The following is a 15,801-nucleotide window of genomic DNA, read 5'->3' on the forward strand; positions in this document are numbered from 1 at the left end:
TGTTATTCCTGAAACAATGGGGTTTGCGCAAATAGGTATGTTACTGACAGTGATTGGGGCAACACAGTCTCATCTTTATGGATCAATTATAAAGGTAATAAAGGATTAACTCTGCTGCCTGTCTTAACTCGCAAGGCCCATTCACGCATCACTGCTCTGCTTGCTGACCTACATTGGCTGGCAGTCAAGCAAGCAATTTCTTGTTTTTAAAATTTGCATTCCTGTTTTCAAATCCCTCCATGGCCTCTTGTTCCCCCCGCCCTGTGGTCTTCTAATTCCGATCTCCAGCATCCTGATTTTAATCACTCACCATTGGCTACAGTGCCTTCAGCTGCCTGGGCCCTAAGCTCTGGAATTCCCTCCCCAAACCTCTCTACCTCACCTTCCTCTAAAATGTTCCTTAAAACCAACCTCTTTGACCAAGCTTTTGGTCATCTGAACAAATATCTCTGTATGTAGCTCGGTATCATATTTTGCTTTATATTGCTCCTGTGAAGCGCCTTGGGATATTTTACGTTAGAGGTGCTATACAAATACAAAGTGTTGCTGTGATGAAACTAGCTAACTCTTGTGGACTTTGGAGAGTAGCTCGCTGCTCCCTCTTCTGTTTTACCTGAGGATTGTTAAACGGGCTGACAGTTCAACTCATTTCCCAATCTCGTTTGATTTTCAAAGGTGTGAATTTTCACCTAAATCGGTACAATATTCCAGAAATTCTTGGTGATTGGCTTTTAATGTTTATGCACAGGAGATTTCATCATTTCTCAATTAAAAGCATTTTGAAATCCGCAAAGGAGTTTTGAAGTTTAATATGCAAAGTTAATTACAAACTCCGATAACTTATGCATATTACATTGACAAACAAGTACATTCCACTCGGCATTGCAATACTGCACAGGTAGTGTGTGTACCGAGTGAATATTACATGGAATGTGGACGCAAGTGGCGGGACAGCATTTGGAAGGAATAAATTCTGTTGTTGAAAGGTCACCCCCTGCGGTTCACTGAATGTTTAACTGAGTGAACCTGCCCGCTCTGGTTTTATTCCAGTGTCAGTGTAATCTGCTGCCCGAACGTTTTTCGCTGCTTTCAGTTTTGTGAGTCTCGGGTCTGGGAGCTTGTATTTAGTAACAGAGCTGCCTACACTTCCTGTGTGCGGTATTTTGATAAAGTCACTTCACAAACAATGGGTGAATGATTTGAAACATTTGCGAATTTTAAAGGACACCAAGAATTTCAGATGTTGCGATTATTGTCGATGCTCTGGGTCCGGTTTGCTTATTGTTAGCACCTCCCCGCGTTGCCAGGCTACAGCTCTTGACCACTTCATGCAAAGTTTGGACTCTACTACCCAGTTTGATTAAAGAAAATGAGTATAAATCACGTACTTATCATATGGGTTAAATTTCTTTTCTGCAAAAACTAAATTGCAATGCACATGTTTTCAACAATTCTAATAATTCCCTTTCAAGGTTACAGATGAGAGTGTATCAATCTTGTTCGGAATGGACTCTTCCATCTCCATTGGCAACGGACAAACAACATCCTGGAGACTGTGGGGAGCCCAAGCCGGTGAGTCCCGGGACCTGTCAATCACCCAGCCGCCTGGTATCGGGGTGATTGCCACCAGCCTGAGAAATATAACAGGATCTGCGGTAGGGGGCAATGGGCTTACAGAAAAGAGAGAAATGTCTCATGCTGTGCATATTCTTTAATAGTTTGCTTTGACTTCGTGAGTAGTAATCCCGATCAGTTGCTAAAATACTTTCTTTACATGTGGATCAGCAGTTGCTGACCTGGGACCAGTTTCTCAGACACAAACTGGGAGCAGGAGGAACTGTTTATTGATGGTCAAAATGAACGAACAAATCGGTAACATGGCTGATATCCTGGCAAATGAGCAGTTTCTTCAAAGTGAATTGTAAGTGTCTTTACTATGTGATTTTTTTTGAAGTCACTGAACACAGTAAGGATGATTAATGTTGCTTATCTACAAAGCTGTAATGAACCTTAAGTCATTGGAGAAAAGTAGGAGCTTCCTGTCCAACTCTGTAACATATTTCTTCCCCGGCCTTTCCTTGTCGTCCACTGACTGCATGGTGGCTTCCATCATGGGTCCATTTGCCCCCAGGGTCGAATTGCACTCTATGTTGGCAGTTCTCCCTCATCTTTGATCAAGTGACCATTCTTCACGTGTGAGTGTAGACGGTGAATATGAAAAGGGCTTTTAACAATAGGGAACTTTCTGGCTCCTTCGTGACGCCCACATAACCAAAGCTTTTCACGATCAGCCGCATGAGGTCTGGCAAATTATTTTTACTTTCTCCTGCCCATGGATGTTGAGTCCAAGAAAACTGTCCCAAACACTCCCCTGTTGCCTCAAGGCAGCTCTAGGCTCCTGATGCTCCATATGACTCTGTAACACACTGAGTCAGCCGTTGGGATTGGCAAAAATGGACGAATATTTTCATATCTCCAACTTCATTTAACACTGTTGTCTTTGCTTCCCTCACATTGAAAAATGTCAATGCAAGACTAGGAACTTGCACAGAGGATCTTAACTCCATCCCTGTAACTGGTTTTACACTGTCCCTGTGCAGAGGCACAGCCCATCACAAGAAACAGGAGCAGGCCATTCAGCCCCTCGACTAGAAAGAGGAATAAGGCCATTCAGCCCCTCAACTAGGAAATGAAGTAAGGCCATTCAGCCCCTCGACGAGGAAGAGGAGTAAGGGGATTCAGCCCCTCGACTAGGAACAGGTGGAAGGCCATTAATAGGCTTACGTTTGATTTTGACTGCAGACATAAAGGGAAGATTTTCAGTTATCTCGGTGAGGTAATATGGTGGAAGTTGCTGATTGTTAACAATTCCATTGCTGTATTTCAAGGCCACAATCTAAGAAAGCCCCATGGAGATGGAGAGGACCCTGGCAAGATGTTGCTATCACTGACCTTGAACCAGATGATGGATTACTGGTGACACATGTCAATCAAACCAGTGGGCTGTTGGTATGTTACAGACCTGATCAGATTGACGGCTAGACACAGAAACATGTTACATTTTGGAGTAAATTTGATTAATTTGGCTCCCAGCACAGAATCTTACTCAGGGTTGGGGCAGGGTTGGTGGTAAGGATGTTTTGGGAAACCATATACCACATGAGTTCCCAATCTATGTGCTCAGCAGTTGAGGCTCCACATGGGAAGCTCAGTCTGACTTTACTGACTGTTTTTTTTTATTTCTTTGAGGTATCCCAGGGTTTTTTCACCTAAAAATCATAACTTGGTGATTTGTGATGAAAGCAGAGTTAAATTTGTATCATTTGTTAACATTATTAAGTTTGAACAGAAATCTTTGCACAACTCAGGGGTAGGAGTTTGGACCATTGAATGTTTTGTATCTGTTAAATATTTAGTGACTCCTAGTTTGTGACATACTGCAGGGCTGTGATAGTAAAATTTGGTAATGACTTTTGATTCTTGTTCATTTCCTAGAATCGTACTGCACAGAAGGAGGCCATTCAGCCCATTGTATCTGTGCCAGTTCTTTGAAAGAGCTATCCAGTTACATTTTTAAAATTTTTTCATGGGATGTGGATGTCACTAGCAAGGCCAGCATTTGTTGCCCATCCCTAATCACCCTTGAGAAGATGGTGGTGAGCCGCCTTCTTGAACCGCTGCAGACCATCTGGCGTAGGTACATCCACAGAGTTGTTAGTAAGGGAGTTATAGGATCTTGATCCAACAACGATGAAGGAACGGGTGATATAGTTCCAAGTCAGGATGGTGTGTGGCTTGGAGGGGAACTTGCAGGTGGTGATGTTCCCAGGCTTTTGCTGGTGGTAGCAGTCATGGGTTTGAGCCCCATTCCCCCTGCCCTTTCCCTGTAACCCTTGAATTTTTTCCTTTCCAAGTATTTATCCAATTCCCCATTTTGAAAGTCCGGTACTGTAGGCAGCCCCTGAGGCTATGGTTTCTCATCCTGAGATGATCGCTTTGCATCATGTCCACTACAGAGAACTGAAGGGAAACGGGCACTGGCCAATGACAACCAGACCTCAGAGGAGTGGCTGACCAATCACAGCCTGGAACATCAAAGGTTGACACTTCACCACCTTCTAACACACAGCAGGATTGTCACGTGAGTCGAACAGAAGCATCAGAAATTAGCAGGAATTATATAACTAAAGCTCAATTTAATTGTGTTTCCTCCCCTTTCCCTTTAGGAACAAGGATGAGACAGATGTTAAGCACTTAGAGCTCAGGTTGGACATAATTGATAAGTTTGAATCCAGACTTCATGAGTAAGTATTTTTTTCTTTTTCCTCTATAATATATTTGCTCTGTAAACACAATAAAGATTACACAGAAGCAGTGGGAATGGTGTTTGAGATTTTGGTGAGACTGAGAGAAGTGAATATTCCTAGTTAACAGATGGGGGTGAGACAGATATCACAAAGAGGGAGAGGTGGGGGGAAAGAGGGAGAGATGACAATGAATGCAGAGAGGAGAGAAAATGAAGAGACCAGATAGAGAGACTGGGGAAGAAGAAAGACATTTTTTAAAAGATTTGCATTTCTATAGTGCCTTTCACAACTACAAGACACCTCAAAATACTTTACAGCAAATGAAGTATTTTTTAAATGTTACTGTTGAAATGTAGAGGATAGGACAGAATGAGAGAGAAGCATTGCAAAGTTAAAGAAAGGTTTGCATTTATACAGATTCTTATATGACCTCAGGATGTCCCAAAGTGTTTTATAGCCAACAAAGAACTTGTTGAAGTGTAGTCACTATTGTTGGAATAGAGGCGTCTCTTTCCACAGTAACATGTCAGACACAGCCTGTTTATATGAATCATTTAAAGACAGCTTCTCCCAGTGTACCCCTTAAGAATGGTTATATCTGGAATTCATTCTCTGTGTGAAGCTTTTTCACTTGTGGAATTAGCTCAGTGTCATCCCAATAGAAATCACTGACTAACTCCAGGTGTTGCTGTGACAACATCATTTTAGCCACAGGCACTAATTTAGGTAGAAAACCTCACACACAATAAAGGTAAATGTCCCTCACATGTTGATGTTTATTCAACAAGCATCTATCACCAGTAGTGACCAAGTAAACCAGCCACAACAACCAAAAACACTCACTCTCTGCTTTTTGTTTCACCATTTTACCAGCAAACACATTGGAGTGTTGAAGTTCACATGCAAATGCTGTGTGAATGAAGTTTGAGATTACAGGCCTCACAATGGTGTCTGTTCACTGATCAGAAATGCAATTCGCTACATATGGATTGCCAATTATCCAGATATGGACAGTTGTATCTGGATTTCACTCATTGGTCATCTGTTTCAATATTTTCAAAGAGGAACATGTACCTGGAGGATAATGATTGGGTTGAGCAGCGGGGAAGTAAAGCGGAGTACAGATTCTGCAATTGTGCCTGATTATCTCGGAGAATCAAGCACTTCAGTTGGGTAAAATGGAGCTTGTGATCTCAGTTGTAGTGAGCTTAGTTTTATGCAGTCTTTGGAAGGAGTGAGCTGGATGGACCGAATGGTCTTTTATACATTCCATGCTGCCTTCCAATTCTTGTTCTTGCCCTTGTTACCTCCAGACTTGACTATTCCAACGCAATCCTATTTGGTCACCGACATTGTGCCCTCTGTAAACTTGAGTTCATCCAAAACTCTGCTGCCCATTTCTTAACTTGCACTAAGTCCCATTCCCCTATCACACCAATTCTCACTAACCTGTATTGGCTCCTTGTCAAGTAACATCTTGATTTTAAAATTCTCATTCTTGTTTTCAACGTCCTCCGTGACCTCACCCTTCCCTATCTCTGTAATCTCTTCCAGCCCCACAATCCTCCAAGATATCTGTGCTCCTATAATTTTGGCTGCTTGAGTATTCTCAATTTTAGTTTCTCCACCAGAGATGGCTGCACATTCGGTTTCCTAGGCCCCAAGTCCTGGAATTCCCTCCCTACACCTCTCTCCTTCACTTTCCTCCTTTTAATCATTCCTTAAAGCCTACCTCTTTGACCAAGCTTTTGGTCACCTGACCTAATATCTTCTTACATAGCTTGGTTTTGCGTTTTGTTTTATATTGTTCCCATGAAGCACTTTGGAATGTTTCATTACATTAAAAGCTCTATATAAATTTAGATTATTGTTCTTCGTGGTTGGATGCAGTAGACTGTTCAAGTTGTACTTTTTTTTGGAACAGTTTAAACTCTAATTCTGCAAGTCTGTACTCACAGATTACTTTACTTGTTCATACAAGACTTTAACCTTCAGGCAACAGGAGGGAGCCTGGTGAAGTAACTCAGAAAACTTTACTTAAGTTATAAAGTGCTTTAGTAACTTTTTAAAGCAGGGCAGTGACTTTATGGGTATACTACGGCTCGTGCTTCCCGGTTTGACTTGGTCAACACTTGACCTCCTCTCCTTCACTCCTGTGGTCTTCTGCTGGAGCACAGGTTCTGTAAACTTCAACTTCAAACTTGAGGTGCAGACCTTGGTCACCAAAAGCTACTGCTTATTAATCCTTTCCAAACCACAGCCTGACCAGTGGTATCTCTGAGCTTTGGTCTGGGTAGTGCATGATTAGATTTTGATTGGTTAGGTGACGCATGTACAGCGCATGGTCGCTTATTGAATACTTTGAGCTCATTGCCTTAGATTTTTCTTAATTAGCGTGAGTTCCTAATTAAGTTAGACAATTATTTTACTGTGTCTGCTGGTTAAATCAGTCACTTATCAATGACTGTCTGCTTTTAGAGGCCACCTGCTGGGTGATGTGGCTGTTGGTGCTTGGAATGAGTTACTTTACTTTTAAAACAAATCGCAAAGTTACTTTTAACTTCAAGCAAAGAAATATCGAACTAATAAAGGGGATTACACAGTAGGTAACACTTAAAAAACCATAAAGAGTGTGTACAAAATATGTGTAGAACAATAATCAATGTTTAAAAAGTGAGGTAGTGAAATATCCTGATACATTCAGTTAATACAGTCAAAAGTAGCAATAATCAGTGTGGCAACCAGATATTGCTCATTTGACCGATTGCTAGCCTTGCACTGCTTTAGTGACACCCTGCTATTAACAATGTCTGAGTTTAAAATAACAGTCACATGATACTAAGGTATTAAAGTTTAATCGATTAATATACTTTGATTGTGTGATTATAACTAAGCTAAACAAATCATTAAACATCACTTTCCTGACAAAGTCCTTGTTCTGACTCCTTTTATTAAATATTTCAGAATGACTAACCTTTATCACCAAAGGATGGAATGGCTGATGGAAGGAAGCAGAAAGGTTAGCCCTCCTACTTTGTGATCATACAATAGAGTCAGAGAGCGTAGAAAGGGACCATTCGATTCCTCATGCCTGTGTTGGCTCCCTAAACAATTATCCCTAGTGCCCAATTATGTTTTCTTCCCATAGTAATGTGCGCTCAGTGCATTGATTAAAGCAGGAACATTACCATCCCAGCTTGAAGAACCTGGTTTAGAATTACGACTGGAATTTTATAAGGCTGATTCTAGACCTGAGCTCCTGTTTCAGGAGCCTGTATACAGGAATGAATACTCCCAAAGCAAGCCTTAAAAGTTCATCTCAAATATAAATTATAGACAGAACTCCAGATTAATAATGACAAAATAATCAGATACCATAGTTATTATGAAATTCTGGCATTTTTAACCAGTGTTTTTGCAATTATAGCTGTTTTGTAATTAGCATGATTAAATTAAGTTATTGTCTGTACTAAATACATAGGATTTTATGTTGTTGTTTTTGGGAATTTTATTACTGGGATTTTGCTCGGTTTTCCCCCAACATGAAAAATCAGTGATCTTGATTATTATTCATTAAAGACTACTCTAACCACATGTCTCCCGATAGATGTTCGGGCTGGTGAAAGGTTCTCGGGTCGGTCTGCTTATTGATTCCTCTGCTGCAAACTGCGGACTTGGACGACTGCAGGACTTTCAGACAGCTCTCCTGGTCAGTGTGATTTTTAAAATTCATTCATGGATTGTGGACTTCGCTGGCTGGGCCAGCATTTATTGCCCATCCCTAGTTGCCCTTGAGAAGGTGGTGGTGAGCTGCCGCCTTGAACTGCTGCAGTCCATGTGGTCTAGGTACACCCACAGTGCTGTTAGGAAGGGAGTTCCAGGATTTTGACCCAGCGACAGTGAAGGAACGGCGATATATTTCCAAGTCAGGATGGTGAGTGACTTGTCCTTCTAGTTGGTAGTGGCCGTGGGTTTGGAAGGTGCTGTTGAAGGAGCCTTGGTGAATTCCTGCAGTGCATCTTGTAGATGGTACACACTGCTGCTACTGTGGTGGAGGGAGTGAATGTTTGTGGATGTGGTACCAATCAAGCGGGCTGCTTTGCCCTGGACAGTGTCAAGCTTCTTGAGTGTTGTGGGAGCTGCACTCATCCAGGCAAGTGGGGAGTATTCCATCCCACTCCTGACTTGTACCTTGTAGATGGTGGACAGGCTTTGGAGAGTCAGAAGGTGAGTTACTCGTCGCAGGATTCCTAGCCTCTGACCTGCTCTTGTAGCCACAGTATTTATATGGCTAGTCCAGTTCAGTTCAGTTTCTGGTCAATGGTAACCCCAAGGATGTTGATAGTGGGGGAATTCAGTGATGGTAATGCCATTGAACATCAAGGGGGAATGGTTGGATTCTCTCTTGTTGGAGATGATCATTGCCTGACACTTGTGTGGCACGAATGTTACTTGCCACTTGTCAGCCCAAGCCTGGATATTGCCCAGGTCTTGCTGCATTTGGACATGGACTGCTTCAGTATCTGAGGAGTCGCGAATGCTGAACATTGTGCAATCATCAGCGAACATCCCCACTTCTGACCTTAAGAAGGGAAGGTCATTGATGAAGCAGCTGAAGATGGTTGGACCGAGGACACCACCCTGAGGAACTCCTGCAGCGATATCCTGAAGCTGAGATAACTGACCTCCAACAACCACAACCATCTTCCTTTGTGCTAGGTATGACTCCAACCAGTGGAGAGTTTCCCCCTTGATTCCCATTGACTCCAGTCTTGCTAGGGCTCCTTGTTGCCAGACTCTGTCAAGGGCAGTCACTCTCACCTCACATCGGGAGTTCAGCTCTTTTGTCCATGTTTGAACTAGTGAGGTCAGGAACTGAGTGGCCCTGGTGGAAACCAAACTGGGTGTTAATGAGCAGGTTATTGCTAAGCAAGTGCCGCTTGATGGCACTGTTGATGTCCCCTTCCATTACTTTACTGATGATGGAGAGTAGACTGATGGGGCGGTAATTGGCCGGGTTGGATTTGCCCTGCCCTTTGTGTACAGGACATAACTGGGCAATTTTCCAAATAGCCGGGTGGATGTCAGTGTTGTAGCTGTACTGGAACAACTTGGCTAGGGGCATGGCAAGTTCTGGAGTGCAAGTCTTCAGCACTATTGCCGGAATATTGTCAGTGCCCATTGTCTTTGCAGTATCCAGTACCTTCAGCCGTTTCTTGATGTTGCGTGGAGTGAATTGAATTGGCTGAAGACTGACACCTGTGATGCTGGGGACCTCTGGAGGAGGCCGAGACGGCACTTCTAGCTGAAGATTGTAGCAAATGCTTTTGTTGCCTTATCTTTTGCACTGATGTGCTCAGCTCCTCCATCATTGAGGATAGGGATATTTGTGGAGCCTCCTCCTCCAGTGAGTTGTTTAATTGTCCACCACCATTCACGACTGGATGTGGCAGGACTGCAGAGCTTAGATCTGATCCGTTGGTTTTGGGATTGCTTAACCATGTCTATCACTTGCTACTTATGGTGTTTGGCACGCAAGTAGTCCTGTGTTATAGCTTCAACAGGTTGACATCTCATTTTTAGGTGCTGCTCCTGGTATGCCCTCCTGCACTCGCCATTGAACCAGGGTTAATCCCCTGGCTTAATGGTAATGGTAGAGTGGGGGATTGGGGGATATGCCGGGTGATGAGGTTACAGATTGTGGTCGAGTACAATTCTGCTGCTGCTGATGGCCCACAGCACCTCATGGTTGCCCAGTCTTGAGTTGCTAAATCTGTTCGAAATCTATCCCATTTAGCATGGTGGTAGTGCCACACAACACGATGACGGTACCTTCAATGGGAAGGCGGGACGTCGTCACCACGACGACTGTGCTGTGGTCACAGATACTGTCATGGACAGATGCATCTGCAGCAGGCAGGTTGGTGAGGATGAGGTCCAGTACGTTTTTCCCTCACCACCTGCCGCTCACCCAGTCTAGCAGCTATGTCATTTAGGACTCAGCCAGCTCGGTCAGTAGTGGTGCTACCTAGTCATTCTTGATGATTGATATTGAAGTCCCCCACCCAGAGTACATTCTGTGCTCTTGCCACTCTCAGTGCTTCCTCCAAGTGGCGTTCAACATGGAGGAGCACTGAGGGAGGGTGGTACGTGGTAATCAGCGGGAGGTTTCCTCACCCATGTTTGGCCTGATTCCATGAGACTCCGGAGTTGGAAGTCAATGTTGAGGATTCCCAGGGCAACTCCCTCCCAACTATACACCACTGTGCTCTGCTGGGGCTATCCTGCTGGTGAGACAAGACATACCCAGGGATGGTGATGGCGGCGTCTAGGACATTATCTGTAAGGTATGATTTTGTGAGGATGACTATGTCAGGTTGTTGCTTGACTAGCCTGTGAGACAACTCTCCCAATTTTAGCACTAACCCCCAAATGTTATTAAGGAGGACTTCGACAAGGCTGAAATTTGCCGTTGCCGTTTCCGATGCCTAGGTCGACGCCGGGTGGTCTGTCCGGTTTCATTCCTTTTTTGTGACTTTGTAGCGGTTTGACAACTGTTACAGCCATTTCAGAGAGTATGTAAGAGTCAATCACATTTCTGTGGGTCTGAAGTCACATGTAGGCCATGTCAGGTAAGGACATTAAGTGAAGGACATTAGTGAACCAGATGGGTTTTTACAACAATCAACAATGGTTTCATGCTCATTATTAGACTTTAATTCCAGACTTTTATTGAATTCAAATTCCGCTATCTGCCGTGGTGGGATTCGAACCCTGAGCATTACCCTGGGTCTCTGGATCACTAGCCCAGTGACAATACCACTATGGCATCGCCTCCCACTTGAAGGGTATTATATAGAAAAACATGTTGCATTTGGAACAGCTGGTGTGTGAGCAATATCTCTGTAAACATTTATATGTTTGGCTCCCTGGTACTGTGTCAAGTTGAACTCCATGTCTTGATTCACAGTGTCTGCTGGATGAACAGCTCTGTTACAGGAAGCAGCTTTATTTCCTATCCTTTGGTAGTGACCTCTCCACACCCTGGGAGACCCCACGGAATGTTAACATTCGTACGTAAGTGATTTGTTTTTCAGCCCTGCTTGTGAGCTGTACGTTTACATATACCTGTACACACTCCACCATTGGCGGCCATGCCTTCAGCTGCCTGGGCCCTCAGCTCTGGAATTCCCTCCCTTAACCTCGCCACCTCTGAAGACGCCCCTTAAAACCTACCTCTTTGACAAAATTTATGACCATCTTCCCTAATATCTGCCTTTGTGGCTCAATGTCAAGTTTTGTTTGATAATTGCTCTTGTGAAGCACCTTGGGATGCTTTACAGCATTACATTAAAGGTGCTATATAAATACAAGTTGTTGTTGCAGGAGAAGCGGAGGATGGAACTCCCTTGTTCATATTGTCATTCTCACATCTGCTGTCCTTTTTTTTGTATCAATGGTTGTCCCGTTGTTTATTGCAGCCTGGATGAAGCCCGGCAATGGGTTCAAGATCTCCAGCCCAGTGGGAGCTGCAACCTGTTAAAGGCCATGAAGAGAATAGTGAAAGTGAGGAAGCTGAACGCTCTGCTCATTATACTGGGGACATGGTAAGAAAGTATCAGAAACGCAAAAATGCCCGGTTACTGGTGCCTAATTCATTAACTTTACATGCACAAGGGAAAGTAGCACACAGAGCTCATGACCTATAAAGAGAGAGATTGAATGGAATGGGCCTGTATTATCTAGAGTTTAGAAGAATGAGAGCTAATAGCATTGAAACATACAGGATTCTGGGAGGGTTTGACAGGCATTACAATCCCAGACCAGAGCCTCAAATTTTGTTACGATCCAATTAGGCACCAGTAACCTTTTGCTTAAAGTAGATGAAATTTGAAATCCCAGTTGCCCACTAGGAGAATAAACCTACAAGATTCCACTGTTTCAAACAAATCAAAGAAATTTTACTATATAACAATCAAGAAAGCAAACGGTCAATACTATCTATTTTATATTCTCAACCAGACTTAACATGAGGTAAACATGAATTAACAGGCAAACTGTGGTTGAACATGCTACAAACTGCACATTAAATGGCAGACACAAACAAGACAGGTCCCCCGAATTTCTCAGCAGCCCACCCAGATGTCAGTCATCACTGTGAGTCACAAAAATTCTTTAAAGCCCTGTCCTCCTCACGAGGAATTTCAGCTCTTCTCCTTCAAAGAGCTGGTGTGATTCCCAGCCGACAGCAGCTCTACTCCACCCGAGCTCCATGGGTACCATCCTCACCCAAAAGGCACACTATTCTAGATCTCTCTCAAATCTGCTCCCAGGTCCAGCCTTCTAGGTTTTCTTTTCCAGCTGAGCTGACCTACCACAGAGATTGTGTCCTGCTGTGTTGGTCAGGCCACACTCCAGCGTCTAAGCACAGGCACGGCCCCAGCGCCTCAGCTATGCTGCTGCCAGTAACTGCTTTTGGGCTTCCCTGAGACCCAACTGTTAGCAGCACAGAGCTACCAATGGATCCCAGGACTTCTGTGAGCCCCTGCCTCCCCAATCAGCAGCACAGAGCTAATGGCAGCACTTCAGCTGCAAGGAGCTGACCCTCCTCTCCATCTGACCTTGTCATGTGAGCTTGTTTTTGCACAGTACCCCAGCCCCGTCGTCGGATATTTGTGGCATCTCCGAGTAGGTTGTCCTTGCACATGCACAGGCCTGTCCCCCTTTGCTGCCCTCTGCGCTTGCATCGGAACTGGAATTGTAGTCCTCGTCCTCCGCCTGGAAAACCCATGAACCCAAACAGTATCAATTCCTTCACACAGCGCAGATGCTGAGAGGCTGTTTCCCCTGTCTGGAGAGTCTAGAACTCAAGGTCACAGCCTCACGATAAGGGAATGGTCATTTTAAACTGAGATGAGGAGGAATTTCTTCACTTGTGCACCTTTGGAATCCTCTACCCCAGACATCTGTGGATGCTCACTCATTGAGTATATTCAAGAGAGATTAGATTTTTGGGCACTAAGACATTAAAGGATATGGTGATCAGGTAGGAAAATGGAATTGAGGGAGAAGATCAACTGTAATCTTATTGAGTGGCAGAGCAGGCTCAAGGGGTTGTATGGCCTACCTCAGCTCTTATTTTTTTTTATTCTTATATTTTCAATATGTAGTACAAAATAATGTTCAATAGCTGGAAGTAATGAAGCCTTATTGTGGTGTCACATGACCATGAATAAGTCACATTTCAACATGTACCACCCTGGTATCTGGTATTATCATAATAAAATGCCACAAGAGAAGCAGTTGCTCATTTGAGTACAGTGCATTATACGGAAAAAGTATTCATGTCTTATTAAACTCTTTACAAAAGCATTGCGTGCTTTATTTACTGACAAGAAGCAGCCGAATGAGATGTTTCGGTAGTGCCCTACAGCTGGTTTATGAAGGAGCCATTGCCTGTATTTGAATCAGGTCAGATTGCTGAGGTTCTTGGCCATGGCTCAATGAGGAGCACTCTCACCTCTGAATCAGAAGGTTGTGGGTTCAGGTCCCACTCCAGAGACTTGAGCACAAAATCCAGTGCAGTACTGTTGAATGAGGTGTTAAACTGAGGCTGTTTGCTCTCATGAGTTGCCTGTAAAATATTCCAGGGCACCATAGAGTTATACAGCACAGAAACAGGCCCTTCAGCCCATCATGTCTGTGCCAGGCATCAATCACCTATCTATTCTAATCACATTTTCCAGCACTTGGCCCGTAGCCCTGTATGCTATGGCATTTCAAGTGCTCATCTAAATACTTCTTAAATGTTGTGAAGGTTCCTGCCTGTAGCAATCCCTCAGGCAGTGTGTTCCAGATTCCAGGTGAAAAAATCTTTCCTCTAAACCTCCTGCCCCTTACCTTAAATCTTTATGTCCCCTGGTTATTGACACCTCCGCTAAGGGGAAAAGTTTCTTCCTATCTGCCCTATCTATGCCCTTCATAATTCTGTATACCTCTATCAGGTCCCCTCTCAGCCTTCTCTGCTCTAAGGAAAACAACCCGAGCCTATCCAGTCTCTCTTCATAGCTGAAACACTCCAGCCCAGGCAACATACTGCGAATCTCCTCTGTACCCTCTCCAGTGCAATCACATCCTTCCTATAGTGTGACGACCAGAACTGCACACAGTATTCCAGCTGTGGCCTAATTAGCATTTTATACAGCTCCAACATTACCTCCCTGCTCTTATATTCTATGCCTCGGCTAATAAAGGCAAGTATCCCAAATGCCTTCTTAACCACCTTATCTACCTTTGCTGCTGTCTTCAGGGATCTCTGGACATGTACACCAAGGTCCCTCTGATCCTCTGTACTTCCTAGGGTCCTACCATTCATTGTGTATTCCCTTGCCATGTTAGTGCTCCCAAAATGCATCACCTCATACCTCTCAGGATTAAATTCCATTTGCCACTGCTCTGCCCATCTTACCAGCCCATCTATATCGTCCTGTAATCTAAGGCTTTCCTCCTCACTATTTACGAAACCACCAATTTTCGTGTCATCTGCGAACTTACTGAGCACACCTCCTATATTCATGTCTAAATCATTAATGTACACTACAAACAGCAGGGGTCCCAGCACCGATCCCTGTGGTACACCACTTGTCACAGGCTTCCAATCGCAAAATCAACCATCGACCATCACCCTCTGCCTCCTGCCATTAAGCCAATTTTGGATCCAATTTGCCCTGGATCCCATGGGTCCTTATCTTCTTGACCATTCTCCCATGCGGGACCTTGTCAAAAGCCTTACTGAAGTCCATGTAGACTACATCAACTGCACTACCTTCATCTACACAACTGGTCACCTCCTCGAAAAACTCAATCACTATTTTAAAGAAGAGCTGGGAAGTTCTTCCTTGTGCCCTGACCAATATTTATCTCTCAACCAACATCACTAAAGCAGGTTATTATCAAATTGCTCTTTGTGGGAGCTTGTTGTGTGTAAATCAGCTGCCATGTTTCCTACCTTATAGCAGTGGCTACACTTCAAATGTCGTTCATTGGCTGTAAAGCACTTTGAGGTGTTTGGTGATCGTGAAAGGTGTAATATAAATGCAAGTTCTTTCTTTTTCCTTTCAGTCCTGATCAGACTGCAGAAATTTTGGCTGACTATATGCAGCAGTGCATGCTGGGAAGATATCTGCCCATCCAGGCTGTCGCTTATGACTGTAGCCATTATATGACACATGTAAGTAGCCAATCATAAGGTACTATGTGACTTGAGAACCTTAACCATGAAGGCTCCATTCTCTACCATGGACAATCTGCGATACAAAAGCTCGCTACAAGACTTCAATCACATGGCATCTCTTTGGTTATTAGACGACTCAATGTCTCTCTCGAGGGGTTGCAAATGTCTCCAATCCCATTCCCAAAGTGGAATTTGGGAAAACCTCAACCGCTCTCTACCCTCGGACACAGATATTTCTCAGATGTGGTTTTGAATTTTTGG

The 15,801-nt window shown here is 43.9% G+C and overlaps 1 protein-coding gene across 2 annotated transcripts in view; it reads left to right on the forward strand.

The window, feature by feature from the left end:
- The first annotated feature begins 1,701 nt into the window (after positions 1-1,701).
- Positions 1,702-15,801, forward strand: part of vwa3a (von Willebrand factor A domain containing 3A) — a 49,170-nt gene continuing 35,070 nt past the window's right edge. For both annotated transcript variants that reach the window (XM_078559297.1, XM_078559298.1), the window contains exons 1-9: positions 1,702-1,921; positions 2,889-3,009; positions 4,017-4,141; positions 4,227-4,304; positions 7,272-7,326; positions 7,915-8,016; positions 11,278-11,384; positions 11,789-11,914; positions 15,429-15,537. In XM_078559297.1, the coding sequence (XP_078415423.1) occupies positions 1,848-1,921; positions 2,889-3,009; positions 4,017-4,141; positions 4,227-4,304; positions 7,272-7,326; positions 7,915-8,016; positions 11,278-11,384; positions 11,789-11,914; positions 15,429-15,537 (897 nt within the window). In that variant the 5' untranslated portion in view covers positions 1,702-1,847. The remainder of the gene's footprint in view (positions 1,922-2,888; positions 3,010-4,016; positions 4,142-4,226; positions 4,305-7,271; positions 7,327-7,914; positions 8,017-11,277; positions 11,385-11,788; positions 11,915-15,428; positions 15,538-15,801) is intronic.

This window comes from Cetorhinus maximus, chromosome 15 (genome assembly GCF_964194155.1).
Source record: "Cetorhinus maximus chromosome 15, sCetMax3.hap1.1, whole genome shotgun sequence".
NCBI classification, from domain to species: domain Eukaryota; kingdom Metazoa; phylum Chordata; class Chondrichthyes; order Lamniformes; family Cetorhinidae; genus Cetorhinus; species Cetorhinus maximus.